This window comes from Squalius cephalus (genome assembly GCF_949319135.1).
Source record: "Squalius cephalus genome assembly, chromosome: 12".
Taxonomy (NCBI): domain Eukaryota; kingdom Metazoa; phylum Chordata; class Actinopteri; order Cypriniformes; family Leuciscidae; genus Squalius; species Squalius cephalus.
Genome location: NC_137133.1, coordinates 35,099,922 through 35,125,134, shown reverse-complemented (window position 1 = coordinate 35,125,134; position 25,213 = coordinate 35,099,922). Strand labels below are relative to the sequence as shown.

Here is a 25,213-nt window from a genome sequence, read left to right as displayed (position 1 = left end):
TTGTGGGATATACTGTACAGGTGAAACTGGAAAAATCTGAATACCGTGCAAAAGTTCATGTATTTCAGTAATTCAACTTATAAGGTGAAACTACATATATTATATAGACTCATTACATGCAAAGTGAGATATTTCAAACCTATATTTGTTATAATTTTGATGATTATGGCTTACAGCTTATGAACATTTTCAAAATTTCTGAGATTTTGAATTTAGGGTTCGCATAAGCTGTAAGCCATAATCTTCAAAATTATAACAAATAAAGGCTTGAAATATCTCACTTTGCATGTAATGAGTCTGTATAATATATTAGTTTCACATTTTAAGTTGAATTACTGACATAAATTAACTTGATTAATGAACTAATTTTGAGTTTCACCTGTAGTACCCACTATGTTCAACTGCATACTGCACATTTTGGCAAATGTAGTCGCTATTCCACGCAAACAGAAAATTAGCATAGTTTGCACAGCATACATACTGCATATGATAGTATGCCATTCTGAACAAGCACAAGTGGCTTTAGATAAAAGCATCCAAATGAATAAAGGCAAACACACAAACTCACACTGACAACATTTCATTACGAAAAACGAAGTTTATCAGTGAACAAAATAAGGGTTTAGTAAAAAAATGCTTAAACGTTTCTTTGCATCCAGCAGTTCTGAACAAAAGTATAGTAGCGACGATTCTTCTACAGTCCAGACAGATGCTCTCATTTTGGGTCACTTCGAGAGAGAGAGCATCTGCCATTTAAACGTGCAGGGAAACAATTATAAAATATACACAAGTCAAACGCTACAAAAGGAAATGAAGCGTACGATTGAGAGCCGTTCAGCACTGAAGAGCTAAACTACAGCGTACTGCTGATACAACAGCTCACGAATCCTGTAGTAGTCATCACAATGGCAGCCTTCCAGACAGATGCGGCCCGCTTCCGTCTGAGAAAGAGAGAGAGAGAGAGAGAGAGAGAGAGACAGAGAGAGAGAGAGAGAGAGAGAGAGAGAGAGAGAGAGAGAGAGAGAGAGAGAGAGAGAGAAGTCAACGGGGTCAGAGTTGAACAGCACGCAGTGAGGTGTTCAGGATGTGTTCCTGCATACAAAAACAGCTAAACGCTGGAGTCTCAAGATGATTTTACACAAAAAGGAAGCTAAGTGGTCACTTTTTGTGGTAGTTTCCTGATATACCGTTCCAAAGACTCATATTACTCACAGATTATATTCACGGTGCACTCATATGTGGCCCTGGACCACAAAACCAGTCACATGGGTCACAATTTTGAAATTGAGATTTATAAATCATAAATAAATAAGCTTTCCATTGATGTATGGTTTATTAGGATAGGACAATATTTGGCCGAAATACAACTATTTGAAAATCTGGAATCTGAGGGTGCCAAAAAATCTAAACATTGAGAAAATCTCCTTTAAAGTTGTTCATTTATGTTCATGATTGTGCTGCATTCACTCACAAAAATAAATGTTTTATATATTTACAGTAGGAAATTTACAAAATATCTTCATGGAACATGATCTTTACTTAATATCCTAATGATTTTTGGCAAAATAATATAATTTTGATAATTTCGACCCATACAATGTATTGTTGGCTATTACCACAAATATACCCGTGCGACATGTGACTGGTTTTGTGGTCCAGGGTCACATATTACTGCAGCTGCTGTTAGAAGCTCCGGTTGCTTTAGGCCGTTTGCACCTGGTATTAGGGTGTGTTCACACTTGTAGTTTGGTTCGCTTCGGACAAAAAAAACAATAACATTTAGTTTTCGTTTCGCTCCACTTGTTTGGCGCACCAGGGTTCAGATGGCAGCGTTCACACTTATTCAAATGAACCGCACTAACAGAGAAATCGCACCAGGGTTCGTTTTAGTCAAGCCAAACATGCCAGGTGTGAACACACCCGTTTTGGTCGATCGGATTACAAGTGGACGACGCTAAATACAGGTGTAAACGGGGTCTAAAATGTTTTGAGCTTGTCCACTTTCGACCACTTCCAGAGGAAAACGCATTTGATTGCTTTCGTAGTGTAAACACTCATGAGGTCGAATGTGTTCGAACAGCCACAAAAGACCGTCTCCTCTCCTCTTACTGACTTGATGCGTGAACATTATGGGAAGAGCTCTATCCAGACGGGATTTAAACTTTGTCGGCTAAACACTCAAGTTTGGTTTGAAGATGAAAAACGTATGTTCTCACACCATTCCTGATTTCTAACACACACTCACAGCGTTCGGCTGGTCTTGCGGCTGTCAGAGCAGAAACTAAAGCTGATGCTCTCCGTGTGTTTCTCTGTTTTCTCAGTAATCCTCATTTCTCAGTGAAATGACTCGTCTGAAGGGGTGTTCACACAACACCAATTTCAACTAAAAATGTAAAACTTTTTATGCATTTCGGTCATTCATGTACATAACGTTTTGGGGGCCTGAAAACGAGTGTCGAATTTTTCAAAACGGGTATTAAACTTTTGAAAATGATACCGTTATCGTCTCCGTACAAACTGCAAAAACACGAATTTGTGAAACCGTGACATCATGCGCGTGCGTATTACATGTTCAGTCTGTAGGCGCGTGGTGTTTCTTTATAAAGTGACATCGCCAACTACTGGCCTGGAAGCAGAATACAGCATTTTTGAGTCGTTCATTTTGACAACGTAGTCGTCTGTGCGCATAAAACGCAAAGTTCTCAGATTAAGTCCATGGAAATGGAAAGCATTTACAGACTGTCTCCGGGGGGCGTGGTTAGGCTAGTTGGTTGCAAAATTTCCCTAATGAAATTAGTCGCTGTGCACATCCTTAATAGATACCAGTTTTATAATTTTACCTTTTTCAATTAAAAATGTGCAGTTCATTGCACAGATGCATCTTAAAGGTGACGTCCCAGAATTCCCGGACCCAGATTTGGCTTTTTGCAAGGAAATTACGCCCAAGAACACATCATGATTATACGCCTCATAATGTGCTTTCCATTAATCAAATTCTCATTACAGATGATTTGCATATTGTGAGGTGTAGTCGGATTCCACTCACCCTCCTGACAGCGACCATGTTATTACACACCAGAACTCCTCCCACAAACTCCGCCTGGATCCCTTCGCGCAGCAGAACCTGCTTGAAGTCCGACAGTCGAGGTTCGTTGATGAACACAGACTGATGACCTGGGACCTGTGAAGAACACGTGTTATGTTACTCCCCATGCGTACTCGATAAGTAAGGGATAATGAACATCCAGCTGGTTGTTATCGCAAAACCGTCTGGATGGACATTATCCTGCTAATTGTCACATAACATTTACATTTATGCATTTGGCCAACGCTTTTATCCAAATCGACTTACATTGCATTTCAACGTACACATTTACATTCTTATCAGTTCTTGCTTTCCCTGGGAATCGAACCCATGACCATGGCATTGAGCTACAGGAAAGCTAAGTAAATTTTTAGACAGAAAATATTGATTTGAGTTGAAATGCTCATTAAACAGTTACTAGCAAGCCGCTTTGAGCCTAGAAGAATGAACAACAGGCTTTTAAGGGATAATGTACAGTCATAACACTTGCTTGTTCATATAACAGCTTTTCACCTCATACTCTAAATAATGACAGGGACGTGAAACGATGATCTAAGAAGAAACTGTTTTAACTTTATTATTTTATAATCTATTACAGCATACAAACAAAGATGAACACTTCAAAAATATTACCGTAGCCATACTAATACTGTCCGTGTCCAGTTATATTTTACAGCAAGTACAGTCAATAACAGAGGTGCAAGATGGCACCGGACGCTTTTAAAGGGGTGGTTGATTATGATTTGACTTTTCTAACTTTAGTTAGTGTGTAATGTTGCTGTTTGAGCATAAACAACATCTGCAAAGTTACAACGCTCAAAGTTCAAAGCAAAGGGAGATATTTGCTTTAAAAGAAATCGCTTTTTAAGGACTACAACAAACGGCTGGTAGAGACTACACCACATTCCTCCCGGGTTAGTGACATCACCAACCCTAAAATTTACATAAACCCCGCCCCCTGAACACGATTTATAGATTATCATGACAGAATAATGCTAATCAATGACTCGAAGATAACTACACCTAAGCTTCATAAATTCATCAACTAACCATTCAGAAATGTCCTGTTGCTTCTACATGTTGTCACTTCCTCTTGAGTCTCTCCATCATTGTCTGACTCCGGTTTGAACATAAAAGGCTAAAAGTTTTAGAAATGTCCAGTGCATGTCTGTGTGAGGTAAAAGGAGACAAGCTCTTGAAGCTCCACCCTCTGTGCCGGGAGCAGCAGCTCATTTGCATTTAAAGGGACACACAAAAATGGTGCATTTTTGCTCACCCTCAAAAGTGACAACTTTAACATGCTATATAAAAATATCTGTGGGGTATTTTGAGCTAAAACTTTTTATTTTTATTTTGACCACACACACACTCTGGGGACATCAGAGACTTATTTTACATCTTGTGAAAAGGCCATTATACCACCCCTTTAAATTAAACGAGTGAGAGCACGTCTATCCGCAATGTGATACAAGAGACATGAAAGCAGAGCCGGCCTTGAATACCCGGATGAGCATCATCATTGGCCAATAACTGACCTTGGAATGTCGCACTTGACCAATCAGAATCAAGCATTTCAGAGAGCCATGAAATATAACACCTTATCTGTTCATCTCAGAGCCTGTGGAGTGTTTGATGAGATGTTTCATCCTGCTTCTTCAGTCAGCAGATCTATTTTAAACTCTTTTCCCTGATGCCTAATGAATTGTAGTGTATACAGTTTTATCTTAACCTTCATCATGAGCTCAGTTTATCCCAGTTTATATTGTAACTCACTCTCTATGTTCCACTTAGGGCTGCACGACTACTCAACATAAACCGAAATTGCAATATGGCAGAGCTAGTATCAAATTGCAAAGGTTACAATTTAATTGAATACATTTATGTGTAGTGTTTCAGAGTGAAGCGCAGCACTGTGTTCTTATGCGTGAGTTAACCCTTTAGTTTAGTTAACCCTTTAACTGTCACCCCCATTTTTAAGAATAGACGTGAAAGTGCACCATCCAAACTTAAATGGTTGTAATGTAAGAAATTGTTTAAAAGACGATGCTCGGCAGATTAGGCTATTGCTGAATTGAAAGCAAATATTTGCCAAATTGCACAGCCCCACAAACAAGCACAGCAAACCTTGGAATTTTCTTAAATTCCTTTTGAAATCGCAATCATAATTTTTTATCAAGATTTCTTTTTATTTTACAGTGAAATACTACAATAGTAATATTTATTTTTCCGTTTTGATTTTAAAATTTTTACATTTTTGTTTAGTAATAATAATAATTATAATAATAATTATTATTATTAATTATAATTTAATATTAATTCATTAATATAATTATTTTATTATTTTATAGTGATATTGATTTATAAAAATCACAAAAGTTTGTAAATCACAATAAATTCAATATTAAATTGCATCGTTTTTTATTTTACAGTGAAATACTACAATATTAATATATCTTTTTATATTGTAATTGTACCGCTGTAATGTAAAATAAAATTAATATTATACTACTTTTCTGAAATACTTTTTTTTATTCTACAGTGAAATATTACAATAGCAAAATTTCTTGTTTTTATTCAGTAATTTTTACATTTGTTTAGTAATAATAATTATTATTTGCCAAATTGTGCAGCCCTAAAACAAGTTAAGCAAACCTGGAATTTTCTTAATTTCAGTATTAAATCGCAATCACAATTTTTATCAAAGAAAAAATATAAACATATTTGGGGGATTTTTATTCCCCTAAATTGTGCAGTCCTAGTTCCACCTCATTTATTTTCCCCTATTTTCTCTCATTTTCTCTGACAAACAAACTGTAAATCACATGATCTCCAAGCTAAATGTCTCCTTAGTGTAGTATTTCATCTCTCTCTCACCTCATGAACAGGCAGCGGCTCCAGCGTGGGAATGACGTCGCTCTCCTCTGAGATTTCCCTGTCATCTTCTCCAAACAGAGTCTTCATGGCCCGCTGGTTAGCAGTGACGCTGGGCTCAGTCGAGAGGTCCGTTGTGATGTCCATGGCTGCTTCTCCATCCTCCGTTTCCTCTTTCGCGTCTCCCATCTCCGCGATGACACCCGTGTCCACTTTTTCCACCCGCATGTCCAGAACGCCGTCGATCCAGGCCAGCTCGGTGTCTTTGGCTTTACAGAACTGCAGTGAGCTGACCAGAGAGTCCTTCAGTCTGACCTACAGCGACATTTAAAGCGGCATCAGTCTGACAATATTTCAGAAGACTGGACACTTTGTGGTTAAAATTTAAATTATATGTGACCCTGGACCACAAAACCAGTCACATGTCGCACGGGTATATTTGTGGCAATAGCCAACAATACATTGTATGGCTCAAAATTATCTATTTTTCTTTTATGCCAAAAATCATTAGGATATTAAGTAAAGATCATGTTCCATGAAGATATTTTTGTAAATTTATAAAAACTATATTTTTGTGAGTGGATGCAGCAAAAGCACGAACATAAAAGAACAACTTTAAAGGCGATTTTCTCAATGTTTCGATTTTTTTTTGCATCCTCAGATTCCAGATTTGTTCCAGAAAGCTTATTTATTCAGCTTTCAGATGATGTATAAATCTCAATTTCAAAAAATGTACCCTTGTGACTGGTTTTATGGTCCAGGGTCACATATCTAAAGTGAATTATATAATGAAATGATTTTTCTCTTTTGAAACATTCACAACTCAAAGCTCCCAGAACATTTGCTGAATAGATCTTCATATTTTTTATATTGAGCAGTAAAATGTAGTTTAGCATGTCACACTGCAAGACATTCCCAAAATATATTTTCTTTCAGATATCTAATTTTAAATAACCTCATATTAATTGAGAGTAAATTGAATATTTATATTTTTTTAAAGTAAAATTTGGTACACCATTTTAAAATTGGTAAAAAAAAAAAAAAAAAGAATTAGAAAGGTGCTTAGAAATGGTTGCGTAAAACAATAATAATAGGAATAAAATACAATGTGAAAAGTGGTTTAAAATAAATCCAAACATGTTTTCATTATGTTTTCCACTAAATAAAGAAGACTGATATTTAACACTTAACATTTAACCTTCAGGTTATGTTCGGGTCCTTTTGACCTGGAGAGGATCTTCTTTTTCCCGAAAATGCAAGTTAACGTTATCGCATTGGACTAAAATTTTAAACTAAGAATTTAAACATAGACTTTTTGTGATTTTTGCCCCCCACCTTGTTACACTTGTGTTGTTTCCGTTTAAAAATGACCGGCCTACAAAAAAATCGTTTACAAATCTCTCGTTATACTATATTAACACCAAATATTGGATTCAATCTCTTAGTCATCTTGTTATCTTTCAATTAGCACAGATTTTGTATGTATTTTAGAAACTGACTGATCGTAGGCCTCATTGATCTGAGCTTATACTGGTCAAAAATGACCATCCATTGAAAACGAATGGGGGAGACTGAAAATAAGAGAAACATTAAGTGTTCAGGAGCATGTTCATCATGTCCATTGTCCCTTTTAAAGATAAAGGCCTCGGACCTGTGCATTATTACTCACACACACAAAAGTTGACAAAATATAGCGTAACAAGATATTTATAAGCCATTTCTTTTGTAGGCCGGTCATTTTGGACTGGGAACACCACAAGTGTGACTTTAAGGCCCGTTTTGTTGTCCAATTTATATATATATATATATATATATATATATATATATAAAAAATACATATTTTTAAGCTTAAAAACATACAGAGAGAAGTATTACCTGGTAAATGTGGGTCTCGCTGGTGGCGTCCACCGTCTCCTGCAGTTTGGGCATGTAAACTTTGATTTCTTTCCCGCTGAAGGCCTTGCAGGACTCGGCCAGGTCCTGGCTGGCCTCAGGCGGGCCGTGAACGATGATTAGCTGTCTGGGTTTCATCTGGTTTATGATCTTCTTAATGGAGTCCCCGTCAGAACGGCCCTCATAATCGATGTACGAGACTCGAGCTCTGAGACACAACAGATGAATGAATGAGTCTCAATGCTGCATATCTGGGTCATTCTACCATGAGTATGACCAAGCAATACAATATTCATTAAAAAAAATTATAATCACAACACATTTAAAAAAAAAAAGATGAATTTGACTAACTACAGTAAGATTAAGCTATAGAATAAATAAATATATTCTCTTTTTTAAACTCAAAGATGCAGTTATGCATATGATTTGATGGTTTAATTCAATTGTAATAATCTAAAAGCATGTCTAATAAATTTAATTCTTAAAACTTTAACAACTCTTTAACAACTTTAATAGAGAGAGAGAGAGAGAGAGAGAGAGAGAGAGAGAGAGAGAGAGAGAGAGAGAGAGAGAGAGAGATTTTACAATAATATGTCCATATACTAAATGGTTTTTTGTTACAGAACTTCTGTGTTGTCTGTTTTAATTTTTCTGGATTTATGATTTAATAAAAATGTATAAAAAACAGTGATAATGAAAAAAAGGCATAAAACATGAACAATTTAATTCTAAAATGTAGCCAAATTAAAATGTAACAATTCCTTTTATTTTTTCACAAACAAAGTGTTGCACAACAGAGATTTACTGTTAAAATTAAAACATGGAAGAAAATAGTGTGATAATGCCTTTAAAAATAACATTTAAATTATTTGCATTATAATTATTATTATTTTAAGAATTACATTCCTCTGTACAATAGTAATAGGCAAAATTTGTGTCACAATTTCAAGTTAAACTGAACTCTTATTTTGACGGGTTGTCGAGAACTCCTTTGAGTTTCTGTATATGATTTGACCATGGTTTTTATCAAATGAAATGGTGAAATGCTGCTAAAATGACTCTCAAACTTTGTGTGTTCATGTCCTCATTTAGTGAGAAAACCAAGAGAGTCACATGTGCTTGAGTCTGTGAGATAATGATTTTTAATTTTCTTTAAATAACTAAGCTTTGAAATTGATGAATTAATAATCTCAAACTCAAATCTCAAATGCTTTAAATATTTTCTCAGCTGATTATGGAGTCTGAACTCACATTATGAACCAGTTCAGCTGCAAATAAACACACAAGCCACGGAAGATCAACTCATTAGAGATGGATGGAGGGTTATTAGGCGTGTTATTAAGGACTCAGAGCAATTATTCTGTTAAAACTGACAGCAGCGTAATGGCAAACAGTGACATTTGGGTATATGAGTGTGTGTGGGAAACATAGGTATTCCTTCACTGACTGTAGGATACCTCTATGATTTTACATCTCAGCAAAAGCGTGACATTTTTACCAAACACTGATTTGTGACAATCTAACATGCCGGAGGTGGAGCGACCCCTGCAGGCCACAATCAAGAATGACACATCCTGAACACTGCAGAGGTTTTAATACAATCTAACCTAACAACTAATTTGCTAATACTTATTCAAGCATGAAAGAATTTTTTTCACTCATCCGTCATAATCAGTAATAACAGTCATTTTACGAGGGTCTTGATGTCACGGTAAAGTCCTCACCTGATCTCCAGTGTTTGTGTAGTACTGGTGCATTTGGTGGGGACGTCGGACAGGTCTTGCTCCATGGGCTCGTCTCCGTTAATCAGTCCAGACTCCAGTTTGCTCTTCTCCTCTTCAGTAGCCTGGAGTTCGGGAACCAGAAACTCCTCTGGCCTGAGGGTCAGGGGTCAAAGGTCACTCATCAGTAAATACAGAACTGACACATGAACATTACACAATAAACATAAATTAAAGCATTTTTGAAGAGAAAAAAATTATACATATTGTCAGGGATTCATAAAATATACTGCTTTTTATTAGCGTATAGAGTAAATATTAGGGCTGCACAATATATCGAAATTATCAAAATATCACAAATGTATATATCACAATATGCACATCGCAATGGCTTGCAATAACTCATGAACAAAAAACAAAGAGAAAATCACTCACTCCTCTTGACTGAATAACTTTTGTATCTTTAATAAGAATCAGTATATATTTAATTCATACAGTGAAAACTAAGCAGTGTTTTACTTTTACATTTGATTATTCAGTTTGTGTTGTTAATAAACCTAATGCCCTAAACCCTGAGGTTTACACTGATGTTAAAATAACACTTCTTATGCTTCAGTAAAACACTGATGTTCACTTCCAGAAGCTGTAGGGATGTTTTCTAGCCACAAAAAGAATGTGAAACACGTATGTAGGTTATATCATTTTAAATATATTTTCAAGTTTATTTTACACACTTTAAGCATTATCGTATCGAATATCGCATTATTTAATGAGTTATGGCATATCACATTTTTCTTCAATATCGTGCAGCCCTAGTAACTATTAGCACAAACCCATGAATACTGCATAAATACCATGGTATTACCATCTGATACCATTTACTGTAAGAGGAAGAACTCAAATTAATTTCCATTTATGGATTTGGCAATGTGCATTGCATTCAAGCTACACGTCTCGTTCACCTGATGATTTCTCCATACTCATCCCACTTGATTCGCTCCTCGTGTGTTGGGAACATGGGGTAGGACTTCTTAGCCTGTTTGAAGAAGCTGCCCTTCCTCCCGCCCTCGCCCTTCATCATCAGGTCGTGATGTTTGGTCTTCACCACCACCGGCTGCTCCAGATCGTCCTCCATATCGCTCTCGTCGCTCGAGTCCAAGTCCACCCTGACCAGGAACACAGAATGCTGTTACTGAACCTCAAACGTAAAGCCAGATGATTGAACTTGTGATATGGCTGAATGGGATTATTAAACCACAAATGGCTGAGATTACCATCAACAAGACGTAAAAGTGAAGAAACGACATGTAACATGCTCATGAACTGTGCTTTTCTCAGCACGGTTCGGTTAAATCAAACTGAATGTATAAAGGAAACTGTATATTTTAGGTTTTTGACTACCTTTTTAAATTCAGTAGTTAATTTAAAGGGACTGTGTGTAACTTTTTAGGTATTTTATTATCTAAAATCAATATTTTTTATTAATAAATATGCCCTCAATGATGTACAAATACCTATGCCAATGATCAGACTAATCCTCGTAAACGAAGAATTTATTATCTTTATATACATGGGACGGGTAAGTCCACGGAGGCTTCCGTGTAGTTCCGCCATCTTGAAAAACTATAATAGCAGAGAGGGACAAAAAGTACTAGGCCAACGCGTTTCCACAACGCGTTTCGTTCAGAACCAGCGTCACGTGACTGAAGCCAGCCGAAGCGGAGGAGCAGAGCAGAGAGAGGCGCTTGTCACTGCCCCGGCAAGTTTAAAAGGCTGCACTGCACGGTTATTTATACACCGTTCATTCATACATACATATGAGTCACAGGATAAGGAGTCCTCGTCGTCGAAAAAGTCCAAACTAGACCGTAAAAGGAAACGTGACCGGAGATTACAAAAACAAGGGTTAATGTCGGGATAGCTAATGCAGGAGAAAGCTTTCAAAAGAGACCCTGAAGTTGCCTGCTTTCTTCTCGACAGGTAAGTCAATGTTACGGTCTTAATTACAAGCTTTTTTTTTCATTGCTTGGTTGTATACTTTATTATATAGACAGAAGAACATTTATAGTAAAAGTTAAACAGGCTCTTTGATGAATAGCAGCTATTGAGTAAAGTAACATTAGAGAAGGCTCTGATGATGATGATATCTAACAATGCAAGTACTTCAAAAAATATAACGAGTAAAGAAGGCTTTATTACTACCTTATTTAATGTTTTTCACAGTCAGTAATTCATACTGTAACATTCTTTTTTCGTTGTTTCAAGTTTCAGTTTGTTTTAAATAACAAACCTGTTCACCCGAAGAAAAACTCAAAGTGCTATTATAAGACATCCTGTCATAGCTTTTTGGTACATAACGGCTACCGTAGATGCAACGCGCATTTGAAAAAGTGAGGCGCTGGAGAGCATTATTCGTTTGAATGCAAAATATAATTTCACCACTAGATGGGAGAAATTCCTACTTACAGTCCCTTTAAATAGTTGCGTGATTTTTAAACGCAGAATTATTCCGTATAGTCTCGTAATTAATGTGGCGTCATCATAACTGACTGCATAATTACTAGTTTTAGACAAAGTATAGCATATTGCCAGAGGTGGACAATAACAAAGTACATTTACTTGAGTACTGTACTTAAGTACACTTTTTGAGTATCTGTACTTTATTTTTTCTGGAAACTTTTTACTTTAACTTCACTACATTTGAAAGACAAATATCGTACTTTTTACTCCACTACATTAGTGTCAAGGTCCTTGAGTAGAAAGTAGTAACGTCAGTCAGGGGATGATTTTGGTTGCAGGGACTCGCAGGGGTTGCATTTTTGCAGGGGTTGTATTTTGGCTGGAAATGAAAGTCTGATTGATACAATACAACGTCTGTCCACCGTTGGATATTAATGTCAATCTGGCGTTGGATTCTGACATCAACCTGATTTTCATTTTCAAAGTTGGGTTTGGTCTTCTAAATGCGAATTTTGTCATTGTTTTGGTGCACACTAGCTTATAGAAAACAGTAAGGCTAACATATGCATACTTAAAGCCAAACAACTTTAAATAGGGCACTATTTGAGGGAACAGCCATTTTTGGGTGTCCTAAACCATTGTGGACGTTATTGAGTGCACTCATTCAATCTCATATTCAATCCCACTACTGGAACTGTGTTCTAGAAATAAATTTGATATTGATATGAGGGTAGGCAGACATAGATTCAGAGGCATAAGGTACTGTGAGTATTACACAACAATGCAACAATAAAACAATGCATTGAAATTTACTTTTGATACTTAAGTACTTTTAAAAACAAGTACTTCTGTACTTTTACTTAAGTAAAAATCGATCTTTACAACTTTTACTTGTAACGGAGTAATATTTCACCAGTAGTATCTGTACTTTCATTCAAGTAAGGAAGTTGTGTACTTTGTCCACCTCTGCATATTGCATGACATTATTAGGACATTTCAACTTTATATTACAACAGTATAATAAAACTGTAACAGCCATATGAATAATAATAATATTATTAATGAAATAAAACAATAATAGTTGTAGATATTAATAAATTGTTGTTTATATAATAGAAAATATTGTGTACTGTGATATTTTATTAATATGAATATATTACATATGTAACAATTCACGATTGTATTTTAAAATAAGGTGACTTTATTCCAAAATAATAATGTAAATAATAAAAAAGGTCAATGTACACTAACATTCATCAGTTTGAGGTCAGTACGTTTTTTTTAAATGTATTGTTCTGCAAGGATGCATTAAATTGATTATAACTGAAAGTAGACATTTATAATGTTACAAAATATTTCTATTTAAAATAAACGCTGTTCTTTTGAACTTTCTATTCATCAAAGAATCTTGAAAAACAAAATGTATCAGTTTCCACAAAAATATGAAACAGCACAACTGTTTTCAACATTGATAATAATCATAAATGTTTCTTGAGCATCAAATCAGAATGATTTCTGAAAGATCATGTGACACTGAAGACTGGAGTAATGATGCTGAAAATGCAGCTTTGATCACAGGAATAAATTACATTTTACTATATATTCACATAGAAAACTAGTCATTTTAAATTGTAAATAATACTACTCAATATTACTGTTTTTACTGTATTTTTGAGCAAATAAATGCAGGCATGGTGAGCAGAAGAGACTTCTTTCAAAAACCTTTACAAATCGACCTTACCGACCCCAAACCTTTAAACAATAGAGGACAATATAAAAGAGAACTGGGTTATTTTTCATTCAGTTCACTTATTTTGGGTCAAAATTTGTTCTTTTAAGGAGCATAAATGTGTAAAGGCATTTGCAACAGTGCGTGGGTAAAATATGAATTAATTTAGAGAGAAAAGAGCATGTTTTGCTCACCCTGATCAACATGAGAGCTGCTGTTTCAAAGTGAGTTTATTCCTTTTTAAGCAGCGGCAGCGAGGATGTTGAATGTTTAACATAACTTTTTGACCCAATCGTGCAGCTCTAGCGTGAATGATTCATGAAATATTTATAGCTAGATTTTTTTTTCAGCGAGGATCTATCCTTTGAACGTTTGCAGAGAATTACCCACCCTACACTTGATAAATAATGCTGAAAGAAAGACTTGGTTTGATAAGCAGTGCATTCAGGGTGAATCAAAGCAGTTTTTCCATTCTGACAGTATTTTAGTCTCAAACTCATTCCCACTCACTCTTTCGCCTGCTCCAGTTTTTTGGCAGCTTCTTTCTTCATTTTCTCTTTCTCCAAGTATTCCTCTAGTTCTCGCCCTTCCAGTCGGCAACGTTTTCTTATCTGGTTTAGTTAAAGAAAAGAAAAAAGCTTCAAAATAACAAGTCAAACATATCAGGCACTGCACAGTCCCATAGTTAGAGCAAATATCCACTGATCATCTGAAACATATCAATCAAAAGCACTACAGAAGAATTACTAATCATAAGATCTGCCAAACATTTGTGGGATCTAATCGTTGATATTCAGAGATTTGTCTGAGAGACATATGCAAACTCTTTACGTTCAAGCAAAACAGATTCAAATCAAGTTGTTATAGTCTTTGGTAACACTTTACAATAAGGTCTCATGAATAATTCAGTGTCTATTAGCAAAAGTCAGTGTCTTCTCATAGGATAAGGCCACGCAATCTCATGAATAATTATTAGATATGTCATCAATGTACTTTAGTTTTGCCATATCACATCCTGTGAAGTTGACATGATGTAAATATTAAACAGAGTAATGTTAACAAATAAGACCTTATTGTAAAGTGTTTTTTGTCACACTTTAGTTTAGGGTCCAATTCTCACTATTAACCCTCTGGGGTCTGAGGTGTTTTTGGGGTCCTTGAGATGTTCTGACATGCTCTTACATTTGTGCTTTTTTCAGTTGCTTATAAACATATTAATGGCAAAGGTGTAATTACACTCTATTTAGCACAAACAGGGCTACCATAATATGTGAGCAACATGAATGTACATGTTTGTATTTTTGAGAGAACAATGTTTATGCATGGTTACTGAAAAAACTAAAAACTAAAGTTTCTGAAATAAGGCCACAAAACACATACTAAATATGTGTCAATATGACTTCTGACTAATGTATGTCGTCGCCTAGAGTTTTTTCTTCAAAATGATGTGAAAATCATCCTGCCTAATCATTCTCATAACACAATACATTGATTTAAATTTGGCAAAACACTTTCTGTTTGGAAAGGCTATATGCGAGTGGGCGTCAACGATCCAACACCATCATGCATATTTAGTGGTTCACACCTGAGGAGACAATGGGGCCCGCATACCTAATGAGCCATTCATTCAGGTGTATCACTGAGCCACAAGAAAAAATGCAAGAGAAATATGTATATATAATATTGCCTCAATAAAATTCCTGCTTATTAATAGTTAGTTAGGTAGTTGTTCAGTTTAGGTATTAAGTAGGATTAAGAGATGTAGAATATGGTCATGCAGAATAAGGCATTAATATGTGCTTTATAAGTACTAATAAAGAGCCAATATCCAAGTAATATACGTGCTAATAATAGCATGTATATGAGAATTGGACCCTAAACAAAAGTGTTGTGGCACTTCTAAAGTTAAATTTAAAACCAAGTTAAATTAAACTTCTTTTTTAAAGGTATGTCTGAAATAATACTTTTTTACTTTTGGATAATTCTGATCACAAAGTCACATTCATAGCTAATTTATACATTTTCTGTACAAGCAGACATTCTGTTTTTTTAAAACAATGAACTGTGGTTTGTGCATTCACACTGACTGATTAATTTTTCCATTTGCATGTCTAATGCAGAGTTCAGACTACATTATATTAGACCGATTTTAGCATGGTGATTCGTAAATGACAAAGGGCGTCAGGCAAGAATCGAACGTTTTATCTCATAGAGTGTATGAGAGATATGAGATAAACGATCGATTCTTGCGTCCTGACGCCCACTGTCTTTTACCAGTCACCAAAAAGTAGTATATTCGGATTATACTACTCTTTTGGCGTACTGTTTTCCGCATACTATATAGCAAGCAAGTATTCGATTTCAGACGCAGCAAGTCACTAGTTCTGCCTTCGATGACATCACGCACGTCGATAAAGACAGCAAGTGATGATTGGCTGGGAAGCAACGTGACATGATTCTTTTCCACGACACAAGAATTTAGGAGTCAAAAAACGCATAATCTGACACAGTGACTATCGTAACAGACAAAAATATTGTGTAGTCTGAACTAGTGTTGTCAAAAGTACCGACTTCGGTACCAAATCGGTGCTGAAATTAAAAAAAAGTGACGATCCCAGCATTTCAAAATGCCCACCTCAAAATGCTGGAGGGAAATGCTGGTATTGTCACATTTTTAAAATTTCAGTACCGATTTGGTACCGAAGTCTGTACTTTTGACAATAATATTCTGAACTAGTCGGTTCTTAGCCAGAGAAGGGCTGATCTAATAATCTAGGAGCCTCACCTCCAGGTCCATCCTCTTCTCCCCCGGGTTATCTATGAGGTAGCGGGCCAGTGTTCCTGGTGTGGTCCTGTAGGTGAGGATGACCGAGTTCTTGGCGTCCTGGCACCACTGTATGAAGAGCTCCCGTGAGAAACCCGACTCCAGATCGGGCTGACTGCACAGAACCACCTTCGGGCTGGGCACGCGGGACAGATCGGCCAGGCTGTGACACAGCGAGAGGTGCCGGAACTGGAAAGGGTTGTTCCGCTTGTCCTCGAAGCATCGCATCAGTTTATCGCTCATCCACTCAACCTGTGAGAGAACATGGCAACGTTATATCTGAGATATGACATAGAGAAAATTTCCATTTTGAAGGATTAGGGGTGTGTGATATTGGGATGACTGGGATTTTGTTGATACTGATACTTAATGTTTTGTGCTTTTGGCTGGTTTTTAAGCTTTTCAATACTTCATATTCTGTGGATAAGGTCTCATTTGTTAACATTAGTTAATGTATTAACTACCATGAACTAACAATGAGCATTTGTTACAGTATTTATTAATCTTTGTTAATGCTAGTTAATAAAAATCCAGCTGTTCATTGTTTGTTCATGTTAGTCCACAGTGCATTAACTAATGTTACCTTTTTTTTAAATAATGCATTGGTAAATGTTGAAATTAACTAACTAAGATTAATAAAATTCATACTAGTTCATGTTAACTAAAGTAGTTAACTGATGAAATCTTATTATAAAGGGTTACCGGCATTTTTTTTATAATCTTACTAATCTATAATCTTTTATAATCTTATAATGTATGCATCATCTTTTATGTCAAATTATTGCATTTAATCAATAAATTCAACTAGATTAATAAGGCAGGATTTGTTCAATTAAAGACACATTCGGTCATTGAATCATTCATTAAACTGATTCATTCAAAACGCTGATTCATTCAGTAATGAAGCACCGCTATGTGTTGCAAAATAAATAAAGTTCAGCTTGGAAATTTTCATTGACAAAATAAAGCAAAAACTTACATTTCATTCATACAGCAAATTAATTCAACCATTGAATCATTCATTAAACTGATTAGTTTAAAACGCCTATTCATTCAGTAAGAAAGCGCCGCTGTGTGTTGCTCAGGGATGCAAAAGAAGTTCTTCTCTGGTTTCATTAGGAAATTTTCATTGACAAAAAGTAAAAACAGACCATATTGTTTTAACTCAAAATGTTAACTCACTGTTTATTAAACTATTTTATAAAATCAATATGTGCCGATATTCACAATCGTGCTGATATTCTGGAAAAAAACAGCACTCTTGCTTGTGTGATATTGCTTAATATCATTTGATATAAATATAAGACAAAGGTCAAGGGCGGGGAAAAAAGCCCTGTATATCTAAAGATAACATCATGCAATGCAAACGTTTTTGTTTGGTTTTTGCAAAGCGAGCAACACTCTATAATGCCAGCTCACTCATTTAAAACAACAATTGCGATATTATCGTAGACAACACAAATCGCACACCCCTGCGTAGGATTTGACTGTGACAGCGAGACCTGGGACTTTGAGAACTCCACCACGTTGTAGCTGACGTTGTTGAGCAGGGCGAGCGAGTAGACGCCCAACCCTGCGTCTTTGGTCCTCCAGATCTGATCCAGGAGTTGAGCCAGCTCCAGCACTCGTCCCGCTGTATCCACTGAGATCAGCACGTTCCCGTCACCACGCAGAGTCTCCATGACATTGGCTGGAAGAGAATGTAAAACGTCACACTTTGTCCAAATGAACACAGTGTTCGTACAGATACTGTAAAATGAAATTCAAGGACTTTAAGCACTTCTGTTTTTGGTTTTCAAGGAATAGAATCAAAGATCTCACTTATATATCACAATATCTTTATTATCTTTCAAGTTCTAAAAAAGGTATTCCAGAAATGCAATTTAAATAGGATTTCAAAATCCTATTCAAGCCCGTCATGAAATATCCTTAACCATTGAAAGGATACTATGACAAAGATATCACTTTCCTCATTCAAACAGATTTCTTTTCCCATGAATATATTATTGACTTGAAGAATGAAAGTTGTATCATATACTTAGAAATATATGAGCAATAACACGCTAACAGCCATGTGAAATGGCTCAATCTCTATATCAGACGGTCTGCAGCGTTAATTTTGCGTGAAAAGATTGTCCTTGTGTTTTTTCGGACAACAAAACAAAACACTAATTTCATATGTATACATGTATATATTGTCTTTTAATAATTCAAGCACTTTTCATGTACTTATTCATAAACATGGCTGTTTTCAAGGGTTTTCCAGGACAAATTCTTTAAAAAAAAAATCGAATTCATGTACTTCATGCACTTTAAAGGGATATTTCACAGCTGAAAAGATGAATGTGTATTTAAATTGGGTCATTTATGTAGTAGAAATGTGAAATTATTTTAGAAGTTGGTGCCTTCTAGACTGAGAAAAGCCAGAAAATGTATTTTTGGCTCATGTGGATGAAAGACAACAACTCCCAGAATGCACTTGGTTCGCTGCTCTACGAGGCCCAAGCCACGCCTACCGGTTACAGAGGGCAGTATCGGAAGAAATGACACAGCTAGGCTACTAGTCGACTCAAAACTGAAAAGACGGTGTTTTATGGTGAGATCCCCCTATGGGCGGGTTGAAGACATGCGGGACGAGCTCCTCCTACTGGCTGGAGTCTCTCGCCTCTGGACAGAAGAGCCTCTGATGACGATAAATGACGATTTTTGCATCATCTGAGGTTTTTTTCCAGACACACAATACAGAAATCTCTCGTCTCAGGGGGACATGAGGGAGGGAAGCACGACCAGTCGAAAATACTACCGGGTTTCTACTGATACAAAGCTTAATGCTAATCGGTGAAGTATCCCTTAAGCACCTTGTACGAACCCTGTGAACAGCATTAGGAATTCTGCTTCACTGTAGCAGTGGGTTTGAGAAGTTCTCCATAATTCGATGCCAAATCATCATCATCATCATCATCATTTTCAGGCGAACTACTGGGTTTGTTTTACTTACTGAGCAGCTGCTCGTCACGCTGTTTCCTGCGAGGCTGTACATACGAGGCGTTGAAGGAGTCTGTGATGAGGAGAGACGGTCTGCTGACGTTCTCCAGCAAGCAACCGTTCAGATGACTGAGAGGACAGCAAACATCATGGTTTACATTTTGGCATTCTGGTTTACTCTACACCTAGATCAGAATGCCTCAGATATTTAAAGTCCCCCTGTAGTCAATAGTATTATTCCTTAAAATTCTTATCTGATTACCAAAATGACATTTAAATGTCATGCCTTAAAATAGCTTTAATGTAACTCGACACCCTTGCCTCATTTAGTATGCGTGGTTCTATGAATATGCAAATGAGCCCCGCCTCCACTCACTCACTCAGCTCAGAGATCCACTGGTTGACGATCACACGTTGATCTGATTGGTTACAAGGTCGTTTGTGACGTCAGAAACACCAGCGATTTCAAAGCGTGTTTTTGAGACTGTCTTTGGTTCACTGCAGTTTTAAGGAGAATATACTCAGCAATGCTGTCGACTTATGAATTTACACATGTTCGTCTTAAAGCATATTAAAAACACCACATAGACATATAAAATACATTAAAACTTGATTTTCACCACAGGGGGACTTTAAAATATGTAGCTAATTCACATTTAATCATTTAGCAGAGGCTTTTATCCAAAGCGACTTACAAATGAGGAGAGCAATAGAAGCAATCAAGCCAACCAAGTACGGCTGAGCTCTGTGTATGTTCGCTGATGAATGTTTATATGTGAATAAAAAGCCTAAATTAATCTGTTCATCATATAAAGCAATCATGTCTCTTCACAAGACTTAGATTAAAACGCTTGTGTGTGAATAGACTTTCAATGGGAGGACAGAAATCTCTCAGATTTCTTTACAAATATCATAATTTGTGTTCCGAAGATGAATGAAGTCTTATGGGTTTGGGACGACATGAGGGCGAGTAAATGATGACATTTTTCATTTTTTGGGAGAACTATCCCTTTAATAAAATAAAAATTTCTGATGCTACATTCAATTTATGTTCAGGTGATTTCTTTCATACTTACATCTCCCTCTTGTGGTTGAAATCCACAGCATAGATGATCTCCTCTTCGCCGTCTTTCACTATTTTCCAGATAGTGCCACCAATCATGTGACCCGCAGGAAGTGGGGTGATGGACAGACCGTGACCTTTTCCTGTTCGTTAATACATTATGATCAACTTTCAAGATACCAAAAAGGACACATTATCACAGTTATTGAGGATTAAAGCTTCATCATTTCTGGGGACATGTTTTCTTGTCATTGAAAAAAAGAAGGTACATCCACTCACCTTTCAGGTTGACGATCTGAGAGTATTTCAGCTGCTGGATTTTGTCAAAAGCTGAATCGACATCATCCAGTGTGAACAGAGAGAAATCTTCAGTGTTGTGTCGAGACTGAGATCAAACAAGATGACAGATAATTAATGTTTCGGCATCAGAATGTTTCTCTGACTCGTTCTGATATTTAATTTGCGCAAACAAACTGAATAGCAAGAAGTGTTGTACAAAACAAATTTTTTTTTATGGGGATTCAACTAACTGTTCAAATATTTTTTAACAGAGCGGTCATTACTGTATACTACAACTAAAAAAAAAAAAAAAGTTATTTGCTCCCATCTGCCCCATTTAAATCATTTACTGGGCAACAACTAATCAACAACAATAACGGTGAAACTAAAAAAAAACATAATGCATTGTGACTTTATTTTCATGATAATTATGCATATTTTGCTAAATAATAATAAAAAAAACTTTCGCATTGCTGTAATGCGAAAATAATTCAAACTATATATAATATTTGTTATACAGTTTTTTTAATGGTATTAAAGCAAAAACCCTCAAAAGTTAAACATCTGGATGCATTACAGTAATAGTTGGTTTTGGGGGGAAATGTGTTTAACTGTCATAAAAATATATATTGTACTAGTCCGAAAATTAATTTAAGGGTGAAATGTGAATTGTCACTCATTTAAACTCGGTCTCTGTAAACAATTCTTAAATTAAACGAAAATTAACTTATTCAAAACAAACCCAACACAAACATAAAATCATTTTAAGCTTCATATTTAAATATCTCAAATAGCCTGCCATAAAATATTCGTTAAATTATTATTTATTCTAAAAACGATGGATTATTTTTAAAATGATGATTTTTAAAACAAAACTGTGATTTTTATTATGATTATGAAAATGATTTGATGTTTGTGTTAGTTATTAAAGTCCCCATGAAATCAAAATTGACCCTATTTACTTTGTTAGCGCATATTACTAGTCTTGTGGTGAACAATTAATCCATGCAAGTAAATATATTAAAAAAAATTTTTTTACCATGGTAATCTTTAATCAAAATCTGAAAAGTTACTTCCGGTCTGGAATGGCGTCTTTTTCTGATGACGTAGGTTTGACGGCTTGGTTTGAAAACGCTTAACCACTCTCCTCAAACCGTTAGTCTGCTATGAGCGAGAGATGGAGAGGAGGAGCGCTAGAGTAAAACCCTGCCCTCTGTTCAATATTCCTTTTCACTGGGAAATACGTCACAACACTGGAGAAAAGTCGTTTGCAACTTCCGGTTCACGGGGACTTCAATGCATTTGATTGATTGATTGATTGATTAAACTTTATTGTCCTCAAGGGCAATTCTTTGTGTAGACTGCAGTATACACATACACATATAACAACACATATAACAACACAACACACAAATTACAATAAATCATTTAAAAACCTAATTGCAGCAGGTATAAATGAATTTCTTTATCTATTTGATTTACACAAGGGGAGTTTAAATCTCTGTCCTGAAGGAAGTAGTTGAAGATCAATACACAATGGATGAGTGACATCGGAAAGGACTAACTAGCCCTTCCTAGTCGTCCTATGCTCATAAATGTGTGTAATAGTCCTTAATTCGATCCCCACTATCTTACCGCACATTATAACTATGCTTGTCAACTTCCTCCTATTCTTGACATTAAGATTACCATACCAACAAATAATAGAAAAACTTAAAACAGCTTCGATAAAACAAGTATAAAACATTTTCATGAAGGAAACATCCATGTTGAAAGATCGAAGTTTCCTTAAAAAATACATACGCTGGAGAGCCTTTCCTCTAATGATATCAGTGTTTGCCTCAAATTGTAGTTTATCATCAAGTACAGTCCCTAAATATTTGTACTGGGTAACAACTTCTACCTGATGTCCCTTAATGACAGAAGGCAACACAGGTACAGAGCTCTTCTTACGGAAATCATTGAACATCTCTTTTGTTTTCGAAGCATTAATATTTAAAAATGAAGCATCACACCATTGGATAAAATGATCTGTCACTGGACCAGAATCTGCTTCAAACTCATTAAGAATATATTAAGCATATGTTTTATGTATTAATTAAGTTTTATGTGACTTTCATTACATAAATGTTGCCAACTTTTTCTTTGTAAACTATTAATTTGACAATTAAAAAGAAGTATTTCAGAATCATACGACACATTACAAGCAGCGCTTCATTTGAACCCCGTCCATCTCACCTGATAGAGATCGTACATGAACATCTGTCCCATCTTGTAGACGGGGATGGTGGCGTAGATGGTGCAGTTGAGCCCCAGTTTGCCCACAGCGTACGGTAAAGCTCCCAGATGCAGAGGATCCGGGTGAGAGAGCAGCACGGCGTCCACCTGATGGACATACCTGACAGAGACAGGACGGCAAATACACAATCACATACAGGAATTTATATAGTCGAGTTGACGATCACACGTTGACCTGATTGGTTACAAGGTAGTTTGTGACGTCAGAAACACCAGCGATTTGAGACTGTCTTTTTTTCACTGCAGTTTTAAGGAGAAAATACTCAGCAATGGTGTCGACTTATGAATTTGCACATGGTTTGTCTTAAAGCACTGCAAAAAATGCTTTTCTTACTTAGTATTTTTCTCTGTTTTCCAGTCCAAATATCTAAAAATACTTAAATCAAGATGTATTTACTAGATAAGTAAAATTAGATAAGAAATGATGTCTTGTTTTCCAGGAGAATTAATCAAAATTAAGTGAGTTTTTGCTTAAAACAAGCAAAATTATCTGTCCATGGGGTAAGACAAATAATCTTAATTCAAACAGAAAACAAGATTATTTTTCTTAGCCCATGGACAGATAATTTTGCTTGTTTTAAGCAAAAACTCACTTAATTTTGATTTATTTCCCACAGAAAACAAAACATAATATCTTATGGCAGTTTACTACTTTAGTAAATGCATCTTGATTTAAGAATTTCTTTGATATTTGGACTGGAAACAAGACAAAAATACTAAGTAAGAAAAACATTTTTTGCAGTGAGCACATTAAAAACACCACATAGACATATAAACAACATTAATAACTTCATATATAAATAACACAGCCTCATTGTCATCTTATCATACCGCTTCAGGGAATCTATGATGTCCATGGAGAAACTTTCATCCCAGCCACAGTCCAGTAAGAAGCGAAACTCATCCACCTGTAACAGGTAACACAGGGCCGACTCCTCCTGGACCCCAGAGAGAGCCGTCAGCTTGATGATGGACGTCATTCTGCCGTCTGACCGATGGATGAACAAGAGATCATCAGTAAACAACCACTATAAACCTATCACACTTAGACTGTTTAAATGAAACCACAATGAATAGTCCGTAAATGCGTTTTTATTAAAAAATAACATAACCAAGGTATTCTCTGAAGCAGACTGGAATACCATGGTATCTGAATATGTAAGTAATTTGGTATTATACCACGACTAAATGGTATAATACCAAATACTAACTTAAATATTAGTAAAACCACTGTATTGTTGTGGTACATGTACCACAATAATACAATGGCATTCATTTCAGTACATTAGAATACTATGGCATGATACATGAATATGTCAAGAATTCATAACCCTACATATTTATCCAAATGCCATTGTTTTAGTATCTAGTACCAGCACTGTTCCGTGGTACGACCACAGGAGGCTTTGTAAACATAAAAAAATGTCAGATTCATAAAGCCAATTATAACAAAATACTAAATTAGAATTGTGTTATAATTACTACTAAATATGCTCATAAATATGCAGGTAAAATAACAGAGCAGTATGTAATGAACAAAACTGTAAGTTCAAAGAATGAATGAATATGAGTATTCATGAGCCTTCACAAACAATACAATTTCAAAACATTAGGATAAATCTGACATTTACACTTAATCTGAACTAACTGAAAACACAGCAGCCAAACAAATGAAGAGCTTCTCTTTAAAAATGGACTTAATTTATGTACATAAACGCTTGCATACCCGTATCTTGTAATACCACTTTTTATTTCAGCAGGTTCGGTCACTAATATCTGTTGAAAATTGCTGAAATATCATATTAAATTCATTTTAATGTATCAGATCGACGGCATGAGATGAGACCAGCAGCCATTACTGCCGCTGTCGACGTCACTGGACTCTACCACTGACAGCACTAGAGGGGCGCTTACAAATAACCAACAAAAGTCCCGTAAATTTTAACCATGAACGAATTTTTTAGCATACACATAGCACATTTGGGTAAATATATCTCTATAATGA

At 35.9% G+C, this 25,213-nt stretch overlaps 1 protein-coding gene across 1 annotated transcript; it reads right to left on the bottom strand.

Annotated features, from left to right (window-relative positions):
- Positions 1-578: 578 nt before the first annotated feature.
- On the bottom strand, positions 579-25,093 carry cpsf2 (cleavage and polyadenylation specific factor 2). Its single transcript, XM_079888675.1, has 15 exons — positions 24,935-25,093; positions 24,040-24,196; positions 23,149-23,308; positions 20,911-21,016; positions 20,645-20,774; positions 19,582-19,697; positions 18,086-18,273; positions 16,545-16,835; positions 14,270-14,370; positions 10,533-10,736; positions 9,574-9,726; positions 7,832-8,057; positions 5,960-6,271; positions 3,047-3,181; positions 579-941 (listed from the first exon to the last, which is right to left on the bottom strand). Exons 2-15 carry the CDS (start codon positions 24,186-24,188, stop codon positions 849-851), a joined length of 2,364 nt encoding a protein of 787 aa, XP_079744801.1. The 5' UTR covers positions 24,189-24,196; positions 24,935-25,093; the 3' UTR covers positions 579-848.
- Between the last annotated feature and the right edge of the window lie 120 nt (positions 25,094-25,213).

What these genes read in the sequence shown, in the direction of transcription:
- cpsf2 (XM_079888675.1), bottom strand. Translation starts at nt 24,188, where the DNA reads ATGACGTCCATCATCAAGCTGACGGCTCTCTCTGGGGTCCAGGAGGAG. An exon ending in TTCAACCACAAGAGGGAGAT is followed by an intron (nt 19,698 to 20,644) that starts GTAAGTATGAAA and finishes CTGTCCTCTCAG; the next exon opens with TCATCTGAACGGTTGCTTGC. An exon ending in GCGTGACGAGCAGCTGCTCA is followed by an intron (nt 18,274 to 19,581) that starts GTAAGTAAAACA and finishes ATTCTCTTCCAG; the next exon opens with CCAATGTCATGGAGACTCTG.